Source organism: Bidens hawaiensis, unplaced genomic scaffold, assembly GCF_021521415.1.
Source record: "Bidens hawaiensis isolate Kalapana, Puna unplaced genomic scaffold, B.hawaiensis_p1.1 tig00038569_1, whole genome shotgun sequence".
NCBI classification, from domain to species: Eukaryota; Viridiplantae; Streptophyta; class Magnoliopsida; order Asterales; family Asteraceae; genus Bidens; species Bidens hawaiensis.
Genome location: NW_027505561.1, coordinates 93,258 through 116,608, shown reverse-complemented (window position 1 = coordinate 116,608; position 23,351 = coordinate 93,258). Strand labels below are relative to the sequence as shown.

The 23,351-nt window shown below is 35.6% G+C and overlaps 1 protein-coding gene and 1 pseudogene across 2 annotated transcripts; both read left to right on the top strand.

Moving 5' to 3' along the window:
- Positions 1 to 6,006: 6,006 nt before the first annotated feature.
- LOC143613944 (putative aquaporin NIP5-1) lies at positions 6,007 to 9,389 on the top strand. The gene is made up of 4 exons (XM_077087519.1): positions 6,007 to 6,477; positions 8,513 to 8,932; positions 9,019 to 9,080; positions 9,165 to 9,389. Exons 1-4 carry the CDS (start codon positions 6,259 to 6,261, stop codon positions 9,358 to 9,360), a joined length of 897 nt encoding a protein of 298 aa, XP_076943634.1. The 5' UTR covers positions 6,007 to 6,258; the 3' UTR covers positions 9,361 to 9,389.
- Positions 9,390 to 19,318: 9,929 nt separating this feature from the next.
- LOC143613943 (WAT1-related protein At3g30340-like) lies at positions 19,319 to 21,918 on the top strand (annotated as a pseudogene). The gene is made up of 6 exons (XR_013150212.1): positions 19,319 to 19,909; positions 20,041 to 20,103; positions 20,180 to 20,296; positions 20,376 to 20,805; positions 20,897 to 21,048; positions 21,732 to 21,918. The product of XR_013150212.1 is annotated as a WAT1-related protein At3g30340-like (transcript).
- Positions 21,919 to 23,351: the final 1,433 nt, after the last annotated feature.

Here is a 23,351-nt window from a genome sequence, read left to right as displayed (position 1 = left end):
TAGGACTAATTCTTTAGATGATTACTCTATAAAACTTATCATACGTAATGTGCTGTATTTACGTATTTTTTTAAACAAAAGTTAGGGAGTAGATTGATAACTGGCCACACAATTGATCGTGAAGAAATTTGAATGATTCAAGAGACCATATACTTATATTATAATGAACTCAAAGTAGGTAAAACTACAAGACTCAATCCTTGCTAATAAGATGAAGAGGAACATATGACAACTCTAATGTACAACATTGAAGAAGACGCTATGTTACTTGACTGACGTGTAACAAGGCGTAAAGGATCTGATGTGTAACAAGGCGTAAAGGATCAGTCCTTTAGAATCGCTCCGAGCCTCCGACGGCCATTTTTTTTTTCTTTTAGATAAGGAAACATCGAGACATAATATTGCGTGTATTAATCCCATAGTATGACATCTAAAATACGAGACTTTTGATAGGCATACAAAATCTCATCCTGTATTCTTTGATGTCATCTTAACTCATGGATATGTAATCTTCATTATTCGTCCAAAGAAATTTCGAGTAAATTATGAACTCATAGGTGTATTTGATGGGATACACGGCGACGGTTTGTTACAACCGATCACGAGGTTCTTTACTGCTTCACGCCAGCTAGACATGGTTTTGGGCTTTGGCTATATAATCAACCCATAAACATAAGTTTGCCCCAATACTTAAATAACAAAATAAAACGATTGATATGGTTTCAATCTTTTATACTACACTTCTACTTCTACCTATGTGAGATGACTTTTATAACCAGGACCATTTCTGAGAATTTATGTATATCGACCAAGCCGAAATAAAAAAAACCTGTAAGCCATAGCGAGTAACGGAATATATAAGCTAATTTTTTTTAAACGACATTAACGAGTAACGAATATTTATATGACTTGCTCAACTCGTGTATGTTTATTATTTTTATTTTAAAGTTAGTTTGGACTCAATACCTTAATTGTGTCATGCATAACGAAAAATATCGAGCCCAATATATAATAAGAAGATAATTAAGATTTGTATCTATGGGTTAGTTTCCTTTGAGAACCCTAATTTTCATAAGAACTTTAAGAACTAATCTAGACCACTCATTAATTATTTATTTTAAAAATAAAAAATTAAATAAAAAGGGTATAGTTGGAATTCTTTAAATTTCTCTCTCTAAATAATTAACAAACTACTCATTGTCTTTCATCTTTGTATTTTTTTTCTTTCTACGTATTTACACACATGTTAAGAACAAATTGATATATGGTTACATCTATTTTTTCAAACTAACGTTTAAACTAATTCAAGATGATATGCAAATATGCATGCATGTAAATTTACGTGAGCATACTATTTACATGTATGTAAACTTACATATTGTTCATCATTTTTACATATCCATTTATTTGTACATATGTAAATCTTCATACTAACCATTCAAATTTCAAGTTGATCATCTAATTCCATGTATGTAAATGTTCATCTTAAATATCATTTTCCAATTTGGTTTCTATAGAAACTGGTTATCTGTTTACATACTGTATATGGATTGATATTAAATCATATAAAAGTCATTATATAAAAGATAAAACAAAAACTTTGGTTTTATGATTTCCCAGTACGTATATGACTTTTAGCAATATCAATTGCTTTTCAAAAAATTAATTAACTGCACTAACCTAGTTTCGTTGAAGATAAAATATAAAAAGGAGAATCGCTACTAACCCTTGACGAACGTAGTGCTAATTTTCAATAAAACTAATAAATATCAATTGACCAAAACACAAAAAAAACATGAACCAAAATTCTATTGTTTAATTGTTTAATTTAAACTGGGAAGAGAAATCAGAAACCGTAAATGAATTAAACGTGATTAAGGAGAGAGATTGAAGAGATTACAGGAACACTTAAGAAAGAGAATAGTTTTGATCTCTAAAATGCCCTTTTACTTATTTAGTTATTACCCATAGCCATTACTATTTTTAACCATTGACCAAAATGTAAATGGTTAAGATGAGTTCTCAAAGTTCTTATAAAAATGATAGTTCTTAAATGATACTCATCCTATAAAAAGTTATATGTACGTATAATTTTGTGTCATCGAAAAGTAAGTGCCCTGACTGGTTGCATAGGTTGCCTCATGCCCAAGCCGGCCATGTTTAGAACCTCCGCCAATCCTATATTCATTCAAACAAGTTGTAACATAATTCTGGACCTAGTTGTTCATTATATTGGTTTTCCGGTTCGATTATTGGATCATTGATAATGTAGTTAGCAAGCATTTGACTTTTGGGTTATAATATTCTTTTTGACTCGATTATTAAACTCCCAGTCCTACTATTGGTTGGGCGGTCCAACAGTTGAATCACATAATTTATATCTTCCTAAACGATCTTATAGTAATAAAACTATGACCACGTACGTTGTTCGAAATTTAAAAGACCATCGTACTTGACATATAGGTTAACGAAAATGTTAAACAACTAATCAAAATGTCAATAAATAATAATATTGCTCAAGAGAAAATAAGAGAACTTATAAACAAAATGGTGTAGTTTGTTTATAAAACTTACATAGGACGAAATGTAGCGGTTTTATTAATATTATCGTGAATGATCAAAGTACATGGCGACAAACATGTACACATTATCTTTAATAAATTATTTTATCAAACCATGCATATATATCTATATCTATATAATAATAACGACGACATAAAAATCTTACGTGTCGTGATGTGGTCACTCCCCATTTTTTTGGAGTCACCAGATTTGCTTGATTTTTAAATTGAGGCTTCTCATGCATTTGACCCGAATTCATGGGTATGGGTCTTACCAAACCCAGATATTCCTTAAACGGGTTATAATATCTCATTAAATTAAAAATTATTCTCACCAAATTATTGATGTAAAAATCCTATAAAATATGATATAATAAAAATTAATATCTTATTTATTTTTAAAAATATATATATATATATATTATTTAAATTAAAAAACAATCTGATAGTAAAAAAAATAAACAGGTATTGGGTCTCATTAAACCATAAGTATGTTATTAACTTTTATAAATATTATTTATAATTAAAAACCCATTTTATAGTAAAAAAAATAAACAGTTTTTGGGTCTCATCAAAACCATATAGCTTTTAAATCGGGTTATAACATCTTATTTTTTTTGTGAAACAATTTATCATCAAACCATAAGTATATTATTAACTTTTATATAATAAAAAAATATAAATTCAAAAGATAAATAAATATTTAAACAAACAATATAAAACAACCCCCGTAATACGGGGGATAAAAACTAGTTATAATATAAAATTATATGAGAAAGTATTTAAGCATGTTTTGTTGCGACTTGTGAATAATTATTGGAGTTGTTAATAGTTCAAGTTGTCAAACAAACGTTTTTATAATTTTTTTCATTTCTTTTAATTATAAGTTTCTTTTCTAAAAAGTAACATTTTTTAGAAAAGAAAAAGAAAAATATATGTAGCTCACAAAATTTCATATACTATTCCTTGGTTGCATCCTTGTTGCAAATTACTTGAGTTCGATCATCAACAAAAACCACTCTTCTCAAATTAGCTATTGATTATTATTTAAGAATAGTTCATTCTCATCTTAGTCATTCATTTTTGGGTTATTTTAGTATATGTAACCATGATTTATATTTTAGAACTAACAATAAATTAAGAATTACGAAAAAAAACGCTTTAACTCGTATATTGTTTATTAGATAAATTTATCAGTTGGTATGTAAATTTAGTTATGTTTAAGATTATTTTAAAAATATGGTCTAACTGAATTGTTCACATACACTATTTATATGACTATGTAATTTATACTTGTTTTATTATTATTTTTCCTTTTAAGTCAATAAAATATTTAGAGAATTAAGTTGTTTATAATTTCACAAGCATCATCTACACGAGCTTAGATGGTTCTAAATATAATATAGTTCTCAAAACGAGGAGTTTGGTAAGTTACCCTTTCCAAGTTTCTTTCTATACTTTTGTTTACCAATCGGAGCAAATATGGGTCTTTTGAGAAATTGGCAATCGATTCTAGATAAGTTTGATGCAAAACTGACAACACGAAAAGCAAAAACATTCTTTTTTGGGGGCACTTAACTTTAAGTCATTGGAACTTGAAAGCTTGGGATGTATTATTTTTAGATTTTTAGAATCGCATCATGAAAATGCTAAGACAGTTGAAATCCAAACGAATTGGTTCTTATGGGGTGGAGACTAGAAAAAAAAATACAACTAGTTGGGAGGTGTGGCAGAGAACATAACCGGACTAGGAGCGGGATGATTTGGGGTTGGGAGTTTAAATGCAACAAACATAGCCCTACTTGTAAAATGGTGGTCACGTTTTATAAAAATTGTAAATCTTTGTCTGGGTTCGGATTATAGCTACTATACACACGAGTGTTTAGTCATTGGGCACTATCCCCGTCAAGAGATCTATTGGAGGCATTTAGAAATGTATTAATAAATTAGAAATCGATAGGAGTATTAGTCGCCTAAAATTGCTTGACACGTTACAGATTAAATTGAGTATGGGTGATAAAACTCAGTTTTGGCTTGACATTAATTTGGGTGAGTGATAAGCCTCTAAAATTTTTATTCCTCTTATTGTTTGCATTGGAAAAGCAAAAAGACAATCATATACGGAGTGCTATAATTTGATTGATAATGAAGTTAGATGGTTACGGAGAGGGTTGAGACCATTAAGGTTGGGGCAGTTAAAAAGTGATTTTCAAAGTTGTATGAACCTTATCTCTTCGCCTATGGTTACAAGCAACCCAAATTCTTGGTTATGGATGGGTTGGGATGGTTTGGAAGAGGGTAATATGGTCAAAAAATTTGAGATGGGAACTTGACAATATGGAACATCAGATTGTTGCTAGTAACTGCTGGTTGAAATGCATTCCCATCAAAGTTAATTGTTTTGTGAGGATCGGTTACTTCTAGACCGAATCTCTATCAAACTTGCACTTTTGACTAGAGGTATAGACATTGGGAATGATATTTTTGTGTTGTGTAATATGCCGGAGAATTTTTAGTACGTTTAATGTTTCATTGCTGGTTAGCTAAATGATTGTGGTTGCTTATTCATAATTGGGTGAAGTTATTGTCGTCTAGTGATTTCGCTTCATTGAAAGACATTTTGATTGTGGTTGCTTATTCATAATTGGGTGAAGTTATTGTCGTCTAGTGATTTCGCTTCATTGAAAGACATTTTGGAATGTCCAACTAAACACAAGAAAAACAACGAGAAGTGCATAGCGATTCAAGCAATCTCGTTAGTTACACGTTGGATAATTTAGAGAACGCGAAATGTCAAGATTTTTGATAACAAACTTTTCTCTGTAGGCAATTAGTATATTAAATCTACTTTCTGTGTATCAAACAGAGGAATACGAAATTATGCAAGTTTAGTTTTGTCATTTCTTGCAAGGTATCCTTTTTTTTTCTTGGTTTACAATATTTGACCTTATAAAAAAGAATTTCATATAACGAGAACTTAATTATATAATGATACATAATATTATATACATAGCGAGGGAGTGCTGTGAAACAGTGGAATATGACTTTTTGTGATCTATGCACCCCATACATTTAATAGGCAACTTCCAAAGAGTTGACTTCATAACTATATACATTCACTCAGCCTTCACAGTTATCATTCATCCCAATTTCAGCCTTTTGCTTATTAAGTTATTTCAACTCTCTTTTTCATTATCTATATATTCACCCTTCAATCTTCAACCTGGATCACTTGCTTCTTTTTCTTCCTTGATCATACTTTTATAAAAACCCTATTAGCATGTAACATATTCCTTCTTCCCAATTTTCAACAAACAAAAAACATTCAAACTTTCCTTATATGATCATAGTTTTCACAATCTTTCTTAATTTCGACTAGTTCTCGGTTTACTCTGGCTACCTTCAAAATCTCTCTTCCTTAATCCAACATTCATAAAAATCCACCAAGTATGTAACTTCACACAATCCATACTATTTTTCTCTAGAAAACCAAAAAAAAAAAGAATCTTGATTCGATTCGATCTGGATCAAATTCATACGAGTGTGTAACACTAATTTTATAAAAATCTACGTATTATGTAACGTTTTTGTCACATATCTTAATATCTTACATAAGAAAAAAAAATTAAAAAAAAATTGTATTAAGTTCTAGCTAGTATATATATTTACAAGGGAAGTAACAATCCAAATTGTTGAAATGGAAGTTGGTGATGCACCAACGCCGCCGGTATCAGCTCCGGCGACACCGGGAACACCGGGAGGTCCGTTGTTCACATCTTTAAGAGTAGACTCTTTGTCATATGACCGGAAGCCAATGCCTCATCGGAAGTGTTTGCCACTTGATGCATCATCGTGGGGTGGACCAAACACATGCTTCACTGATTTCCCTACGCCGGATATCTCTCTCACCCGAAAGGTATTTTTTTTTTAATTTAATAAAGTAGTTTATGTATATTCATTATTTGGCAATCATAGCACTTTTAGATCGTTGACTTCTTGTTCATTTATAGTTAAGAAACGTGGCTAGGGTAGCTTTGTACTAGACTAGTTATTTATGGATTTGACATATTTTTTTCAACGACAACTTTCATTAAACCCATAAATCCGCTAGCAAGTCATTAGCAAAACCAAACACAAACAACCATAAGAAAACAATAAATTATGCATTAAAATACCACTTTCTCCACTCAAGCCCTACCCTCCTTGAACGGGTTTTTAACCAAAGAAAACTTAGAGACTTGATTTGACCCACAATCTTTTGGACATCCGCCCTTTTCATGTTCAATAACACTCTTATTCATCGCTTGCCAAATACACCAACAAGCGACCATCATAATGAATCGTTGACTTTTTGTTCATTTTTTAATTGAGAAACGTGGGTGGTAGACTACTAGACTTATTTATGGATTTGACATATTTTTTTTGAACTTGTCAACCTTGTCATGAATCTTATTATCTTAAATTTTGACATGAATTTAGAACGCACGTAGGTTTTATAGAGTCCGTTTAATCCTCCAACTCAAAGTTTTGTTCCCAAATGTCATTACTCTTTAATGTTGGACCCGCCTTTAAATAATGTCAGATGCCAGTTTTTAAACCGTTCATTTCTTGCCATGTGTAAAAGATACATTGATCCAACGGTATTGTAAAAGATATCGTCGATCCAACGATATAAAACTGTTATACCGTTAAATCAACCGTATTATACTAATGGATCGGTGATATCTTTTAAAATATCATTGGATCATAGATATCTTGTACACGTGGGTGTCAACTATCAGTTCTAAAAACAGGCATCCGACACTTTTTTAAAGGGGCGTCCGACGGTAAAGAGAAGGTAGTTTAGAAGTTTTTGGTCAAGGGTACAAAAATTTGACTTGGAGAGTCAAAATAAACATTTGGGGAATTTTCTCTTCCTTTAATCCAAAATTTTATTTTATTTTTAAGTATTACAACTACAAAATCTAAATCTTATAACTATAAATACAAATGTATATAGAAAATAGTTACGTTTAAACTATAAAAGATGATCCCGAATTATGCTTTATAATTTTTGGCATGAAGTACCTAATCTGAATTATATATCACACAATACACATCCTTTTAAAAATTACAAAATTAACATATTACATGCATGGTTAACCCGTGATTCCGTGAGTCCGTTGAATAGTTGGATTGACTTGAACAAAACTTGTTTAGCTAAACGTGTTTGCAAGTCAACCAAAAAATTGACCTAGACATTTTTATGATGAAATCCAAAAACGCAAATTTTGGGTTAGATTTGTGGTATCTTAGAATTTACACTCCTAAGTGCAATGTTCCTTCCATTTAACCAAACTATTCATGTTGAAAATCAAATATATATTGAGTTGATCATCCTTCTTTCCCCGCCTAATCGGTCTGACGTATAAGAAACTAGACTAAAAGACATACTAACAACTATACAAAAATCCTAAGCCTCACAAACTAGCTAGACAGGTTTGGATGACATATATAAACGGGTCTAGGTTGAAATGAGTCATTTAGGAGAAAAAAATTGTAGCAAATAGGTTCACCCGTTATATTTTTAATGATGGCTAGTGACAAGGTGGAGATAGCCATGGTGGTGCCCACAAAGGTGATGGCGACGGAGATGAAGGGGACAAATCGACAATGATGGTGGTGTTGGTGGAAGTGCTGGTGGTAGAGTGGTGGCACCGACGATGCTTACTACGAGTATGTGTGTTCACAAACAATATTGATAATGGGTGGTGCTGACCTAATTTATAATAAGTTTTATAATTCGTTCGTTTTGTCACGTCGTCTATGTTGAGTAGACCCAAATAAATCCATTGTATGATTCGATATTAACCGAAATAAACTCATATACAATATTTTGTTCAAATCAATTGGTTCAATATGGAAAATAGGTGTTATATTGTCTTGATCTTTTAAATAATTCATATATACAGGTAGGAGCAGAATTTGTGGGAACTTTTATCTTAATATTCGCAGCAACAGCCGGACCAATAGTGAACGAAAAGTACTCAAACTCCGAGACACTAATCGGTAACGCAGCATGTGCAGGCCTAGCCGTGATGATAATAATATTATCAACTGGTCATATCTCAGGAGCCCATTTGAACCCATCTCTCACCATTGCATTCGCAGCCCTCCGTCACTTTCCATGGGCCCAGGTCCCAGCCTACATCTTAGCCCAAGTATCAGCCTCCATATGTGCTTCCTTTGCACTCAAAGGTGTCTTTGACCCCTTCATGTCCGGTGGTGTCACTGTTCCTACAGTTAGCACTGGTCAAGCTTTTGCACTTGAGTTCATCATTACATTTAATCTGCTCTTTGTTGTCACCGCGGTTGCAACTGATACTGGTGCTGTACGTATAACATACTTTTGTTTTCCTTTTATTTTTTCTAGAAACCGGCCAATGGAGTATAGAATAATATAACTATGTTCATTTAGGTGGGAGAACTGGCAGGTATTGCAGTTGGAGCTACTGTTATGCTCAACATTCTTGTTGCAGGGTAAGTGGTCATATTTATATATGACTAAGATATTACTGGGTGCGTTTGTTTGTTTGTTTATTGGTTAATATGCATGGCATGCAGGCCATCAAGTGGTGGTTCAATGAATCCGGTGCGTACACTAGGTCCAGCGGTGGCAGCAGGGAACTACAAGGTGATATGGGTCTATTTGTTGGCACCCACACTTGGAGCCCTGGCTGGAGCCGGTGTCTATACATTGGTCAAACTTCAAAAAGTTGAGGGCGAGGAGCCACGTTCAGCTCGAAGCTTTTGTCGTTAAATGATATTTTGTTACGCCATGTGTTTTGATGATAATAAAACAAGGTGTGATGTTGTGTTTGTTGGAACTGTTGTGCAACTACCTGAAAGGTTACCAATGTTTATTTTACGATTTGAGTTTTGTAATAAATTAAAGAAAAAACACGTGTTGTGTACCCTCCTCATACCCTACCAATAGCTATACTATGAGCGGGATTATTATGGGTACGTTGTTTGTTTATTTGTGTATCGTGTATGTTTGTTTGAAGTTATGAAATATGTAATCTTTTATGTTTGTTTAATTAATGGACCACTTGATTTGTTGCACTTATGGATTACTTCAACATCTGAATATGATCCCATATTCTGCATAAAATACAGTGACACAAAATGGCTCAAGTTCAATCAATATTATTAGATCAAATGATCAATGAATTGATAAGAACTTGACCTTCTATTATGTTTGTATATTAGTGTGTGACATTCATTGCGTAATTTAGTATTAGGGACACATGACGGTTTAATGGTTGTGTTAATTAGTTAAACATTCATGCTGGCGGTCTATTATTGTAACTGTTTCAGTTACACACACCAGCAGCACATCTGTATATATGTATTTCTTTGGTGATCGTTTTCGACACCAAGTTCCGTCACAGTCTATCTGATTACTTAGAACCATATCCAGTTGTTTTTCACATTCAATTTTGTATACTACTTTCATGTGATATCCCAACGTAAACTAGCCAAGCTGCTAGCAAGTTACTTGAGATTAGATCGATAAAAAGCTCAAACAAGCTGTCTATTTCACAACCCAAGTTAATCAGCCCATAAGTCCATTACTAACTTTTGTTTTTCACTCAATAAACGTATTTTCTATTTTATCATTTATTTTGATAACTTCATAAAATATTTGTAAAAAGGATTCAATTACAATAAAGAGACAGGTAAGCGGACAACAAGCTGCGTCGCCACCCTCTTTTCATTGGCGAAACTGATCCTAAACTTCTAAACTACAGACTTACTACAGTAAATCCCTTGTCCTACGACGATTCATATTCAACGACCTTGCGATTTACTATCTTCCTTCATCACTGTACATCACTCAAGCAAATATATGGCCCACAACTAAATTAGGTGTAGCCTTGATCATTGATAGTAAATATATGTTTGAACCTCACGAAATTGTTTCTGAAACGGTCATGTATTCAGGTTGTCTTATCCAAAAAAATAAAAAATAAAAAACATACTTGACTACAAATTGTTGAAAATTGATAGTTTTGGGCTAGGGAATAAACTAAAAGAGCAAGACACAAACAAAAACAATCACATTTCATAGCAGGGCAGTCAGCAGCTATTTAAATTTACTTGTCAAGTGTTTGCATTAGGTGTTCCAGTAAAAGTTTCACACTTGGGATTTTGTGAATATTGGCTATATATGCAAATTTGAGAATGACGAATTTTTTTTAATTAGCATAGGACATGCAGTTTGTGTCTAAAATATTAACTTGGTCCCCTGTTGTCAATAGCGAATAAGCGAGCTTATAGCACACTATGTTGCGAAGCGGGAGTTCCCCGCAATCTGATGTATAGGCGTATAGCGACTTGATCCATAGTGTGAAAATAGACAGTTTTTGTTTTTAATAACAAAAAATTCAAAAACTGAATTTTTAGGCAATTTTATCTACCAATCTTCACCAAATCCACTGTAAAAACTTAATTTCGTGAATGATCGGCAACTCTATTTATTTTTTCAAAAATTGCTACTAAACACTAGTTTATCGCTAAGCATGAAATAGGGAGCACTATCACATAGCATATATGTAGCTTATTGCTATTAACCGCTATTCGATATTGACAACTATGACTTGGTCTCATTACTTCTTATGGTTATTTTGGTTGTTTTATAAAATTCATATGGTTTAAGTATACCTTTCTATATTTTTTTGGTGGATATTTATGTTAATGACTTAATTTCTTCTTCGTCTGAAAACCGAATAACTTTTTCTTGGTGGAGTTTGTTATGTTAATTTATATTTTAATTAAAGTTTCACACTGCAGAGTCAAGCTCGAGCCAAGTTTTGGCTTGCTTAAGGTTTCCACAAACGAGCTCGATCCAAGCTTTTGCTCGTTTAAGGGATTTTTCAAATTAGCTCAAGCCATCGAGCCAAGCTTGATCCTTAAATTATGGGCTCGGCTAGAACTGAGCTCGATCTCAAGCTTTAGAAAAGTCTAACGAGCCTAGCTCGAGTTTTATAATGCTCGAGGTACGTAAGCTGGGCTCGTTTGCACCCCAAGATACAAATCATGGTTAGTTATAACATTCTATATATCTTTTAACTTTTAGCATGCAGCATTGATAAACTTTCCAAGGACCTCGATAGTATTAAATTCAGGCAATATGTCACAACTTTACACTTAAGATATACAATATGCTTTTTTTTTCTTTTTGAAACTGACTAAAGTAGAAAGGTGTGGTTACCTATCTTTCAAGCATTTTATCCGTTGATGGATGTATGATCACTTCCTAGACTTGTAACAGATTCATGATGCATTCTTGAATTAAGTATAAGGACAAGTTTAACAGTTTCGTGGACCGGTTTCAAATGGACTTTTTGAAAATCACATATGAGAAACCAGTCCCACCTAAACTAGATATATAATAGTGAAGAAGTAGAGTTATTTGATTTGTACAGTTTAGTTGAATTGAATGGAGGATACAGGAGGGTGTCAAATAGGAGTGTATGGCCGATCATAGCACGAGACGTCCTTGGATTGGCTTGGGACAAGGCATTGATTCAGTTTGATGGTGATTTATGTACAGTACTTAGAAGTCCTAGAGTGGTACTACAAGGTGCTCAAGGAAAGGAAAAATACGTTTGTCGGCGCTGAAGATCAATATCTGCTGGGAGAATCAAGTGGTAGCAGGTCGAAGAAGGTCAAGATGAGTACATTATTAGGAAATTAAGTCTACAATAAAAACATAACCAAAATTTAATTAGGTTGAGTTCCTAAAGATAGTCAAATATGTTTTTAACAGTATTCCTTGATTATCTCCATCAATTTCTCCTCAAATTGTATATATGTATCAAGCTGTAATCTCTATGAATCATTGAAGAACAATACTTACATTCAAACTCTTGCCCTTTTGATTAAGCTTTACACACAGAGCCATGAAGGAAGTATTGAATTGTTGCACTAAACTTGCTATCATAGTTACATGTTACATTCATATTATGTATAAACATTAAGTCGTAGGTTGTATACTTGTATGGGTCGAATATATTATGTGGATGGTGTTGAACTGCGTTGACCATTAGTGACAATTACACTAAGCATAGGGGTGTAATTGTTGATCACAGTATCACACTGTATCAAAATGTATATACGTATACATTTATAGCATGTGAAGAAAAATAAGATCACATACTATTTGATATATATCAAGTAGTTTCTCTGTGTCTCTGTTTTGTATACTCATAATTTGCATTATCGTATACCTGTGTTCGTACCAGTTTCTTTAATACCCAACAACTGAAACCTGTCCTACCAGTGCTTCAGAAAATTGTCTTTTAACTTCAATGGCCATCATTTGAATTGGTTAGCGAGATGTGTTGGTGCAACCTGACTCATATTTCTAAATACCGTTGTACTGTAACAAATTTAATATGATTAAAGTAGACGATCTATGTATGATGGAACCACGATCCTGCTAGATATTTGATTTCTAGTTACAAAAACTATCATGAAAAATATCTACCAGGATCATGATTAAGATCTTAAAAGCACCCACATACATATGTTTTTAAAAGGTTTTTCAACGTCGCTACTCGAAGTTTCATTAAGCTATTGCTAAATTTCAATACAAGAAAAATGTAATCATATCGCGAACTTGTGCGTTTGTAATGTTGATTCAATGCATGATTTGGTGAACTTATGCTTTATCCTTTAGTTGTCATCATGAACTTTTAGAAACTTAGTGTTTGATTCTGCCCTCTATGAAATAGTCACTAAGTAATACTCCTATCAACTTGATCATATTACTTAAGCAAATTAGGACTTGATTCCTTACTTTTTTCTAAAAGTGTTCAATTTCCAAAAGAAAAACATCAATTGACATCATAATGATGGCATGTTTAATAAGCAATATGATCATGCATCATAGTTTACAAGCATTAACTAGTAGCATAATCTGCAGTATCGTGCACAATCCCTCTTGGTTCACTTGTCTAATTCTTAGTTGTCTAAGTGTCAATCCTGCACCAGTGTGTGAATTAATGCAGAATTGATTCAAGATGTTTATAAGTAATAGATATTGTATAGTTGGCATGTATATCGGTTAAATATAGATAATATTGTTAGTTGATTTCATCCCTAATTAAATGGGATTTCCTGTGTATATATGTAACCGGTTTGGTGATAATGAGGATCAAGGAAATTATACCAATTATCTCTTTCTACATGGTATCCTTAGCCTAATCACCGCCGCCGCCCACCCCCTCCTCCTTCATCATCTCTCTTTCACTCGCTAGCGGTACCCCCTCGATCCTACTCACCAACAATGGAATCGAAACTTCACCCAGCACACCGTTTCCAACATCAGGCATGCTGTCCCGATTCTTCTCGATAATGAGACCGGCCAATACACATCGTGGTCGGAATTGTTCAAGATCCATTGCCGTGCATATCAAGTTTACAATCACCTATTGCCAAAACCCGCCCCTGATGCCTCCTCCGTGTCCAAGGAAAAACAAACCGCCAAAGACATTGCGGCTGCCCTTGCTGCCGCCGACCTTTGGGATCGGTTAGATGCCATAGTATGGATCTATGGCACCATCTCTCTTGACCTTATCAACACCATCCTCAAACCCAACACGACTGCACATGAAGCTTGGACCACCCTTGAAACATTATTCCAAGATAATAAATCATCCAGAGCCATCTACCTTACCAAGAAACTTAATAATACCCGCCTCAATAACTTTGAAAACATGGCAGCCTACTGTCAAGAGGTCAAGGTCATATGCGACCAACTTGCTAATATCGAGGCGCCATTAACGGATGCGAAGATGGTTCAACAACTTGTTACCGGGTTAAACGAGCAATACGAAGGGATTGCTATGTTGATTTCCAACCTTCAACCACTTCCCTCGTTTCACGAGACACGTTCCAAGCTTATGCGGGAATATGATCGAAAAACAAACATGACCTTACATGCATCACAGAACGCGGGAGCCGCTCTGCATGCTACAACCTCTCAAAAACCCGACACTCAAGCCCCTCGGTCGGACCAGCGGTCCACTCCTGATGCATCGGCTGACCGCGGTAGGGTAGGGGTAGGTCCCGTGGCAGGGGCCGTGGTCGTTTTGGTGGTCGAGGACCACCCAACTGCACCTATTCACAGCCTCCAAATCCATTTAACTCGGTTCAAGGTCAATGGGTTTTCCAGCCCTCATGGGGTCACGGTTCACATGCAAATCAATGGTCCAATCAACCACCGTGCCCATATCCAACCACCCCTCGATCCACTGGTAGTCATTCTCCGAGGATATCCTAGGCCCACGACCGAATCAGGCGTTTACAGCAGGTTACACCCCGACCGACATTGACCAGGCCTTATACACAATATCACTTAATCCACCGGATACTCCATGGGCTATGGACAGCGGAGCAACCACCCACATGACAAACCAGCCAGGTAACTTCACGTCTTACTTTAATAATGGCATTCATCGTAATATTATCGTTGGAAACGGGACAACTGTTCCGGTTCTTGGACAAGGCAATCAAACCTTACCCCCACCGTTTCCGCCACTTAAATTAACCAACGTCCTTTATGCACCTAATTTAATCCATAATCTTTTATCTGTTAGACGTTTAATCACAGATAATTGGGTTTCTGTTAAATTTGACCCTTTCGGTTTTACTGTGAAAGACCTCAAGACGCGGACCCGTATCTTCCAATGCAACAGTACCGGTGATTTGTATCTCCTGACGCCACAAATGCTCTCAAAAATCAAGTCTACATCAGCAAATGTGGCGATCTCACAGACACTGTGGCATCAACGTATTGGCCACCCTGGCTCATGTCCTTTGCAATCTCTCAAGAAGTCTTCTTTTATTTCTTTTTCTAAGTCTAATAAACGTGTCTGCGAACCGTGTGTTTTTGGGAAAAGTGTCAAACTCCCTTTTATTAGTTCATGTAATCGTACTTATTAGCCTTTTGAAGTTGTTCACAGTGACCTTTGGACCTCACCGATCTTGAGTTCCGGGGGTCACCGCTACTACATCTTATTTATTGATGAATTTTCTGATTTTATATGGACATTCCCGATCAGTAGGAAATCACAGGTTTTCTCCATTTTTCAAAAATTTTATAACCTGATTGGAACACAATTTGATAAACGCATTAAACAATTACAATGTGATAACGGCAAAGAATACATCAATAATCAATTTACTCAATTCTTTAATCAACACGGTATGACGTTCCGTCTATCGTGCCTCATACCTCCTCCCAAAATGGTAGGGCCGAACGCAAAATCCGCACTATCAATAACATGGTTCGCACTCTTCTTGCTCAATCCAACCTACCAAACACCTATTGGCACTATGCTCTTGAAACAGCAACCTACCTTTTAAACATCCTACCCAACAAACCAAATAACCTCATCAACCCAACCACAGTCCTATATAACCGTCAACCATCCTACCCTCATCTTCGAGTGTTTGGCTGCCTATGCTACCCACTCAAACCATCTACCATGATACATAAACTTGAACACCGGTCAAATGCATGCGTTTTCCTCGGATATCCACCAAACCACCGCGGCTACCGGTGCTTCGATCTAAATACCCGTCAAATGATTACTTCCCGACATGTAATCTTTTACGAAACCGTTTTTCCATATTCCAAAACCACCAAATCGACATCGGACCCGTATATATTCCTGTCCGAACCACCACATCCATCCATTTGGTCGAACCTCCATAACCCTCCTTACAAACCCTCCTCTCAAAACCCACATATCGCCAACCCGGGGGACTCTACTACCCCACCCATCAATCCAATAAACGAACTGGTTTCTCCCAACGAACCGACTTCTCCCCAAACTCCCCAAACAACCGGTCAAACTCCCAACGAACCGGCTTCTCCCCAAACTGAACCGTCTTCGGTTAATATACCTTCACCTATTCTCACCTACTCTCGCCGTCCGAAAGCCGCAACCACTACCCAGCCTACGGCCCCAATGCCATCACACTCCACATCACACCCTACGGCCCCCCTTCCCACTCGTACCATGCGGACACGTGCCATAGACGGGATCTTGAAACCGAAACCACACTTCAACCTTAACACTACACATGTCGAACCAATACCCAACTCGCCGTAAACTGCCTTGTCCACTACTATATGGTGAAACGCTATGCAAAACGAGTACGATGCCCTTATTAAAAATGAGACGTGGGAGTTAGTCCCGTGAAAACCGACTATGAATATTATCAGGTGCATGTGGTTATTCAGGCATAAATTCAGATCCGACGGGTCATTGGAGCGATATAAAGCGCGCTTGGTGTGCGACGGTCGTAGTCAGCAGGTTGGTATTGATTGCGGTGAAACTTTTAGCCCAGTTATCAAACCGGCAACCATCCGAACGGTCCTATCTATCGCACTATCTCAATCGTGGGCCATTCATCAACTTGACGTCACGAATGCTTTTCTTCACAGGAACCTAAATGAGACGATATACATGCATCAACCTATGGGTTTTCGAGATAGAAGGTTCCCGGATCACGTTTGCTTGCTTAAGAAGTCCTTATACGGCCTGAAACAGGCACCTCGAGCTTGGTACCAACGTTTCACCGAATTTGTTCTCAAATTGGGATTTAAGCAAAGCCGGAGTGACAACTCACTGTTCACCTATCATCACGGTTCCGACACCGCGTATTTTCTTTTATATGTGGACGACATACTTCTAACGACATCGTCCGAGCAACTTCGTATTAATCTGATGGACCGTTTAAGCTCGGAATTCGCAATGAAAGATTTGGGACTGCTGAGCTATTTCTTGGGGATATCAGTAAAACGAACGGGTAACGAAATGTTCCTCTCACAAAAGAATTGCGCGCAAGACATAATAAATCGAGCCGGCATGACCTCTTTCAAACACGTTGCAACTCCGGTTGACACTAAAGGAAAGCTTCCTTCTGATGGCCCAGAATTCGAGGACCCGTCCCTTTACAGAAGCTTGGCCGGAGCCTTCCAGTATCTCACCTTTACGAGACCCGACATCTTGTACGCGGTCCAACAGGTTTGCATGCACATGCATTCCCCGCGCCTTCCGCACTGGGATAGTTTAAAATGTATCATATGACACATTCGGGGCACCTCTCATCTTGGACTTACTCTTGGACCGATGACCTCGACCTCGTTACGTGCCTACACTGATGCCGGTTGGGCGGGGTATCCCGACACTCGTCGATCCACGTCGGGCTACTGCGTATACTTTGGCAACAACTTGCTAGCTTGGTCCTCGAAACGCCAATCAACCATCTCGCGTTCAAGAGCGGAAGCCGAATACCGAGGTATTGCAAATGTTGTTGCAGAAATTTGCTGGATTCGGAACCTTCTTCTGGAACTCAATCGGCCACTCACTCATGCTTCATTGGTGTATTGTGATAATTTAAGCTCCATTTACCTATCCGGCAACCCAGTCCAGCACCAACGAACTAAACACATTGAGCTTGACATCCACTTTGTTCGTGAACAAGTTCAACGAGGTCTCGTGCGCGTTCTTCACGTTCCATCCCATTACCAGATTGCTGACATATTTACGAAAGGCCTTCCTAAAGCCCTATTTGAAGATTTTTGTACCAGTCTCAGCCTTCGTGAACCTCCAGCTTCGACTGCGGGGGTCTAATAGATATTGTATAGTTGGCATGTATATCGGTTAAATATAGATAATATTGTTAGTTGATTTCATCCCTAATTAAATGGGATTTCCTGTGTATATATGTAACCGGTTTGGTGATAATGAGGATCAAGGAAATTATACCAAGTATCTCTTTCTACAATAAGCATCACTCGTGATTTTACTAATCAACATATTCTACTTTATTATCATCTATCTGCAGACTGATTGTCGAGTTCATGAACTTTCCTCAAGTTGTTCAATTTAATCGACTAATTAATTAGGCATCATTTTTATTAACATTTTATGTTGAAAAAAAATAAGTGACAACCATCGCTTTTCCGTAAAAGCATGAGCAATTATGTTTATGCAACTTTTGTAATACTTTAGAAACATGACATCAGGTGGTTTTTTGGAGAAAGGGAGTCTGTATCAGATGTCTTTTTCATGTCCAATTTGTATGGAATATATATGTATTTATTCAGGGTGTAGCAAAAGAACTTATAAGTCATAAGCACCAACCAATAAACTAATGATTCATTGCTTACTAATTATACAATCAGCAATAAAATCTCTTAAGGCTTCGGTAGCCTGATACATTGATACTTAATATTATTAAGTGTAGGTCCCTAACAGCTGACTATACTTATTTTAGTTAAATAAGCATAACAAATAGTTCCTGCATTAATGATGTTCTAGTGGTACTTAAACTATTGGATCCTTTTGAAAAAGTGTAAATATATACATATATAAGTTCTTTTGCTGTTACCTAATGCAAGTTTGACTTCCCAAAGAATTAAATTAATTACTTTTAACAATAAACTAACCACAAAAATAACTAGCTATAGACCATTCGTCGATTCATATTTGTTTTTTTGTACGATAAAAATAAAATATATGGTGTCGCGATAATCATTTCACTTGTGCTCTCTACTTAGATTAGACATATTGTTCTCTAAATCATAAATGCTGCCTTTAGGTTCAACCAAAGCATCAGATGCCAGTATTCCCCACTTAGTAGATGCTAGTGGTTCACTAAGTGATAATGTTAATAACTCAAAAAGGATTTGAACACATGGCTTTATTTGGTTAGTGTTAATGTTATAATAATAGGTTAAAGCATGGTATTTTTTTTTCTTTCTTTTTTTAGTTGCGTATTTTCAATACTGATGCTTAATTATATGATTCCCAACTCCTGTAATTCACCAATGGTTTAAAGAAAGAACAGTCAAGCGCGATATCAAGAATAGAATATTAAAAAACTACTATTAAACTCGTGCGAAATATACCTTGTCTGCACAAAGCACTTGACGTGAACTGTCTAGAGAATTTTCGTTCTTTCATCACTAAAATTTTAAATTCATGCACTCCATATCTCCATGTCCTATCAGTCTATTTAGGCACCACCAGAATATGGTTGGTTATCACAATATTTGCCAATTCCATTCACATTCCTAAATAGCCTTAAGGATCCATGGATACTAAAGGATTTAGTAAATGGTACCCACTTTTGATCATGATTGGTGTCCAATTTGCCTTTGCAACCATTAATGTACTTCTCAAAAAGGTTATAGATGAGGGACTTGATCATCTGGTCTTCATCACCTATCGATTGAGTGTTGCTACCCTCTTTTTGGCCCCGGTTGCCTTCTTTCTTGAAAGGTACTCTTTGCATGTATATGTTGTAGAGTCTAGACCCTACCGATAACTCTGCTATTAGTGGGACTATACAGTGTACGTTTATTTGTTTGTACGTATGTTGTGATTACGTATTTGTTGAATATATGTCGCAGAAAGAGTGAAACAAAGCTCACATACAGCATAGCATGCCACCTTTTCTTGAACGCGATTCTTGGGTTAGTAATAATTAATTAACTTCATAACAACATATGTTCTAGCATGGCCTATGTTCAAATCTTTACATGGTTGCAGGGCATCACTCACACAATACTTATTCCTTTTGGGTATACAATACACGTCCGCTACTTTCTCTTGTGTGTTTCTCAACATGGTGCCCGTAATCACATTCATCATATCATTACCGTTCGGGTTAGCATCTTTAATCCTTCAGTCCGCATATAATTAAATTATCTCTTTACACATATGTTTTACTGTTACATATGTGTAGGTTGGAAAAAGTGAATATAAAATCAAATGGTGGGAGAGCCAAAGTGATAGGAACAATAGTTTGTGTGGGAGGTACTACTTTACTCACTATTTACAAAGGAATACCATTATTCAACCAACACTCACACTTGCCAGCAACAAGTGAATCCATCCATGCTCAATCTATTAGCACTCTAAGCTCAATTTTGGAAACCAAGAAAGCAAGATGGACTTTTGGTTCATTGGCATTGGTTGCGGGTACGGTTTTGTGGTCTTCGTGGTTTATCTTGCAATCAAATATTGGGAAAAGATACCCGTTGCAGTATTCTAGTACCGCGATCATGATGTTCTTCGGTGCTATACAATCTTTCGCATTAAGTTTGTCGACTGACAGAGATCTTTCTTCCTGGATACTTAAAGGGAAATTGGAAATATTTAGTGTCCTTTATGCTGTAAGTATATCTTTATCTTTTTCATCTTTCCAGATCAAAATTGAGCTGAATATTGGAATAATAATAATAATAATGGTTTGGATTTAAACAGGGGATTGTGGGATCAGGTTTTTGCTTTGTTGGGATGTCATATTGTGTGAAGAAAAGGGGTCCAGTTTTCAGTGCAGCATTCAGTCCGATTGTTCAGATTATAGCAGCTGTTTTCGACATTCCATTTTTACATGAACCGTTGCATATCGGAAGGTACGGGGTACTTTTTGCCGTTACCTGCTTTAGGGGTGTGAATGGTTCGGTTTGGGTCAGTTTTAGGCTAATACTGAAACTTCGGTTTTTAAAATTTTGGAAACTGTTCGGTTTCTGTTTTGGTTTGAGGGGGTGTTCGGGATTGCTTATTTTCACCAGCTTATAACTTATTAACTTTAATAAGTTATCTGGGATTTGCTTATGTTTTGAGAAGATAAGTTAATAAGTCATAATATTGTGACTTATTAAGTTAATGGGAAAAAGTCATAAGAAGGTAAGATAAGGAATCCCGAACACCCCCTGAGTTTAGTTTGGTTTGGTTCGATTTTCAGTTCAGTTTCGTCATTTGAGATTGAAAAGGTGGCACGAATTACTGAATGTTGACCAAAATCATTTCATTAATCAAGATTAATTGATTGTTATAAATATGCTTGAGTATTTATTAAATTGTTATAAATTACTTAAAATGAAAATAAATAAATTCAGTTCAGTTTGGTTTTATTATATAGAAACCAAAAATTGAACCGTAAGTTCAAATTTTACAAGACCATAAAACCAAACCGTTAATTTTTGTTTTGGTTCTCTTTGTTTTTTTTCAGGGTTTTTTTTCATGCATACCCAACAATTGTAATTCAATTGAATCAACTTAGTTTTTTTTTTTTTTTTTTTTTGGTGATGAACAGTTTGGTGGGATCGGCGATCGTGGTGGTGGGATTGTACATTCTACTATGGGGAAAGAACAAAGAATTGCAGAATTGTGGTGTTGAAAAGGGTGATCAAGAAAATGAGAAGGCGAAGGCGCAAGATCTTGAGTCTCATCCTACCGCCGTGATTTGAGATACTAAGGATTCGAAAACACTTGAAAGTTAGGATATGTATCTTGTTGTATTTGCGCTATAATTTGTTAAACAATGCTGATAAAGAAGATGACATATTAGCAATAAATACGGATAACTGAATCTTAAAGCTTGATTTAATTAGTGATTTGTGAACTGCACAAAATAATATTTTGAGATCAACAAGCAACAGTAACCAACAACCCTGATCACCATGCTTGCAAGGGTGAAAGAACACTATGACAAAATGATGAGTCAAATGAGTTTGCTTTTTAAGACTACTAGAAAACATCTCCGTTTCCTACAAACGTTTTTTTACAAAATTCCTACGACAAGTAATTCCAACATATTTCAAACGAATTTCCAACAAAAAAATAAGCTCTAAATTTGCTACAATATTACAACCGAATAGTAAAAATATGATTTCGTTGGAAAATTGTTGCTAACTTTCCAACAAAAAAAAATATTTATCAACTATTTCTTTTGTTTTTTATGCTTGGATAAACTAACCCCAAATGAAAAATAAACCAGAAAATAACTTTTGTAGGAAAGTTGTAGGAAGTTTGTAACGGTATATATTTGTAGCAATTTTGTAAGGAAAGTTGTTGGAAAAAGGTTGAAAGCAATTTTCAAGCATGTGTTTTTCTAACACTTCTCCGGTCGTAGAAAAATGTCTACTTTTCTAGTAGTGTTAATACGGGTGATAATTGTTGTTGAAGATGGGTATGGGTAAAAAAAATTGATTGTATAACATGCATTGGTGGGATGGTAAAGGCTTTGGCCTTTGGGTGAGAGGTCCAGGGTTCGATTCCTGGCATTGGCGGTATAATGTAAATAGTAGGAGGAAAGCTTGAATGTTCAAAAAAAAAAAAAAAAATAATAACATGCCAATTAAAGTGTTTCTAATTTCTATGCTCTCATGTCTTAATATTTATTTAGAGAGAGAGTAATATTTAAGGTCTGGCCCATTGTAAAACCGGTGAGTTCCGGTTCGTTCACCTATTTGGGCCTTCTAATTGGGTCAATATGAAGAAACTAAACTTAGGAAACCTGTTTCGACTTTCGATCGCTTTGACACACTTGTGAATCAGATCTTGGAAGTCTTCCGATATATTTTATCCTTGTACAAGGCTCCCTGTAGTGTAATAAACACCCTCGGTGAACTTTTGAGCCATAATCATAACTAAAGTTTTCGGTTCAATTAATCGACATATCAACTAAGAAAAAAAAAATAACATGCCAAATGGCGGATGACCCATTGGCAAGCTAAACAAAATAATATATATATATATATATATATATATATATATATATATAAATAAATAAATAAGTTCATTCATAACGTAATATAATGTTACTAATAAAAGTAATAATATACTTTGGTTTGCAAAAACAAACAAACTATACATTCTTGATTCTTGAGTAATATATGGATAATGAAGAGGTAGGTCCCAGCAGAGCCCAGTT

Coding starts and splice junctions, on each gene's coding strand:
- LOC143613944 (XM_077087519.1), top strand. CDS start 6,259: ATGGAAGTTGGTGATGCACCAACGCCGCCGGTATCAGCTCCGGCGACA. Junction 6,478..8,512: donor ATATCTCTCTCACCCGAAAG/GTATTTTTTTTT, acceptor TCATATATACAG/GTAGGAGCAGAATTTGTGGG. Junction 9,081..9,164: donor CTCAACATTCTTGTTGCAGG/GTAAGTGGTCAT, acceptor CATGGCATGCAG/GCCATCAAGTGGTGGTTCAA.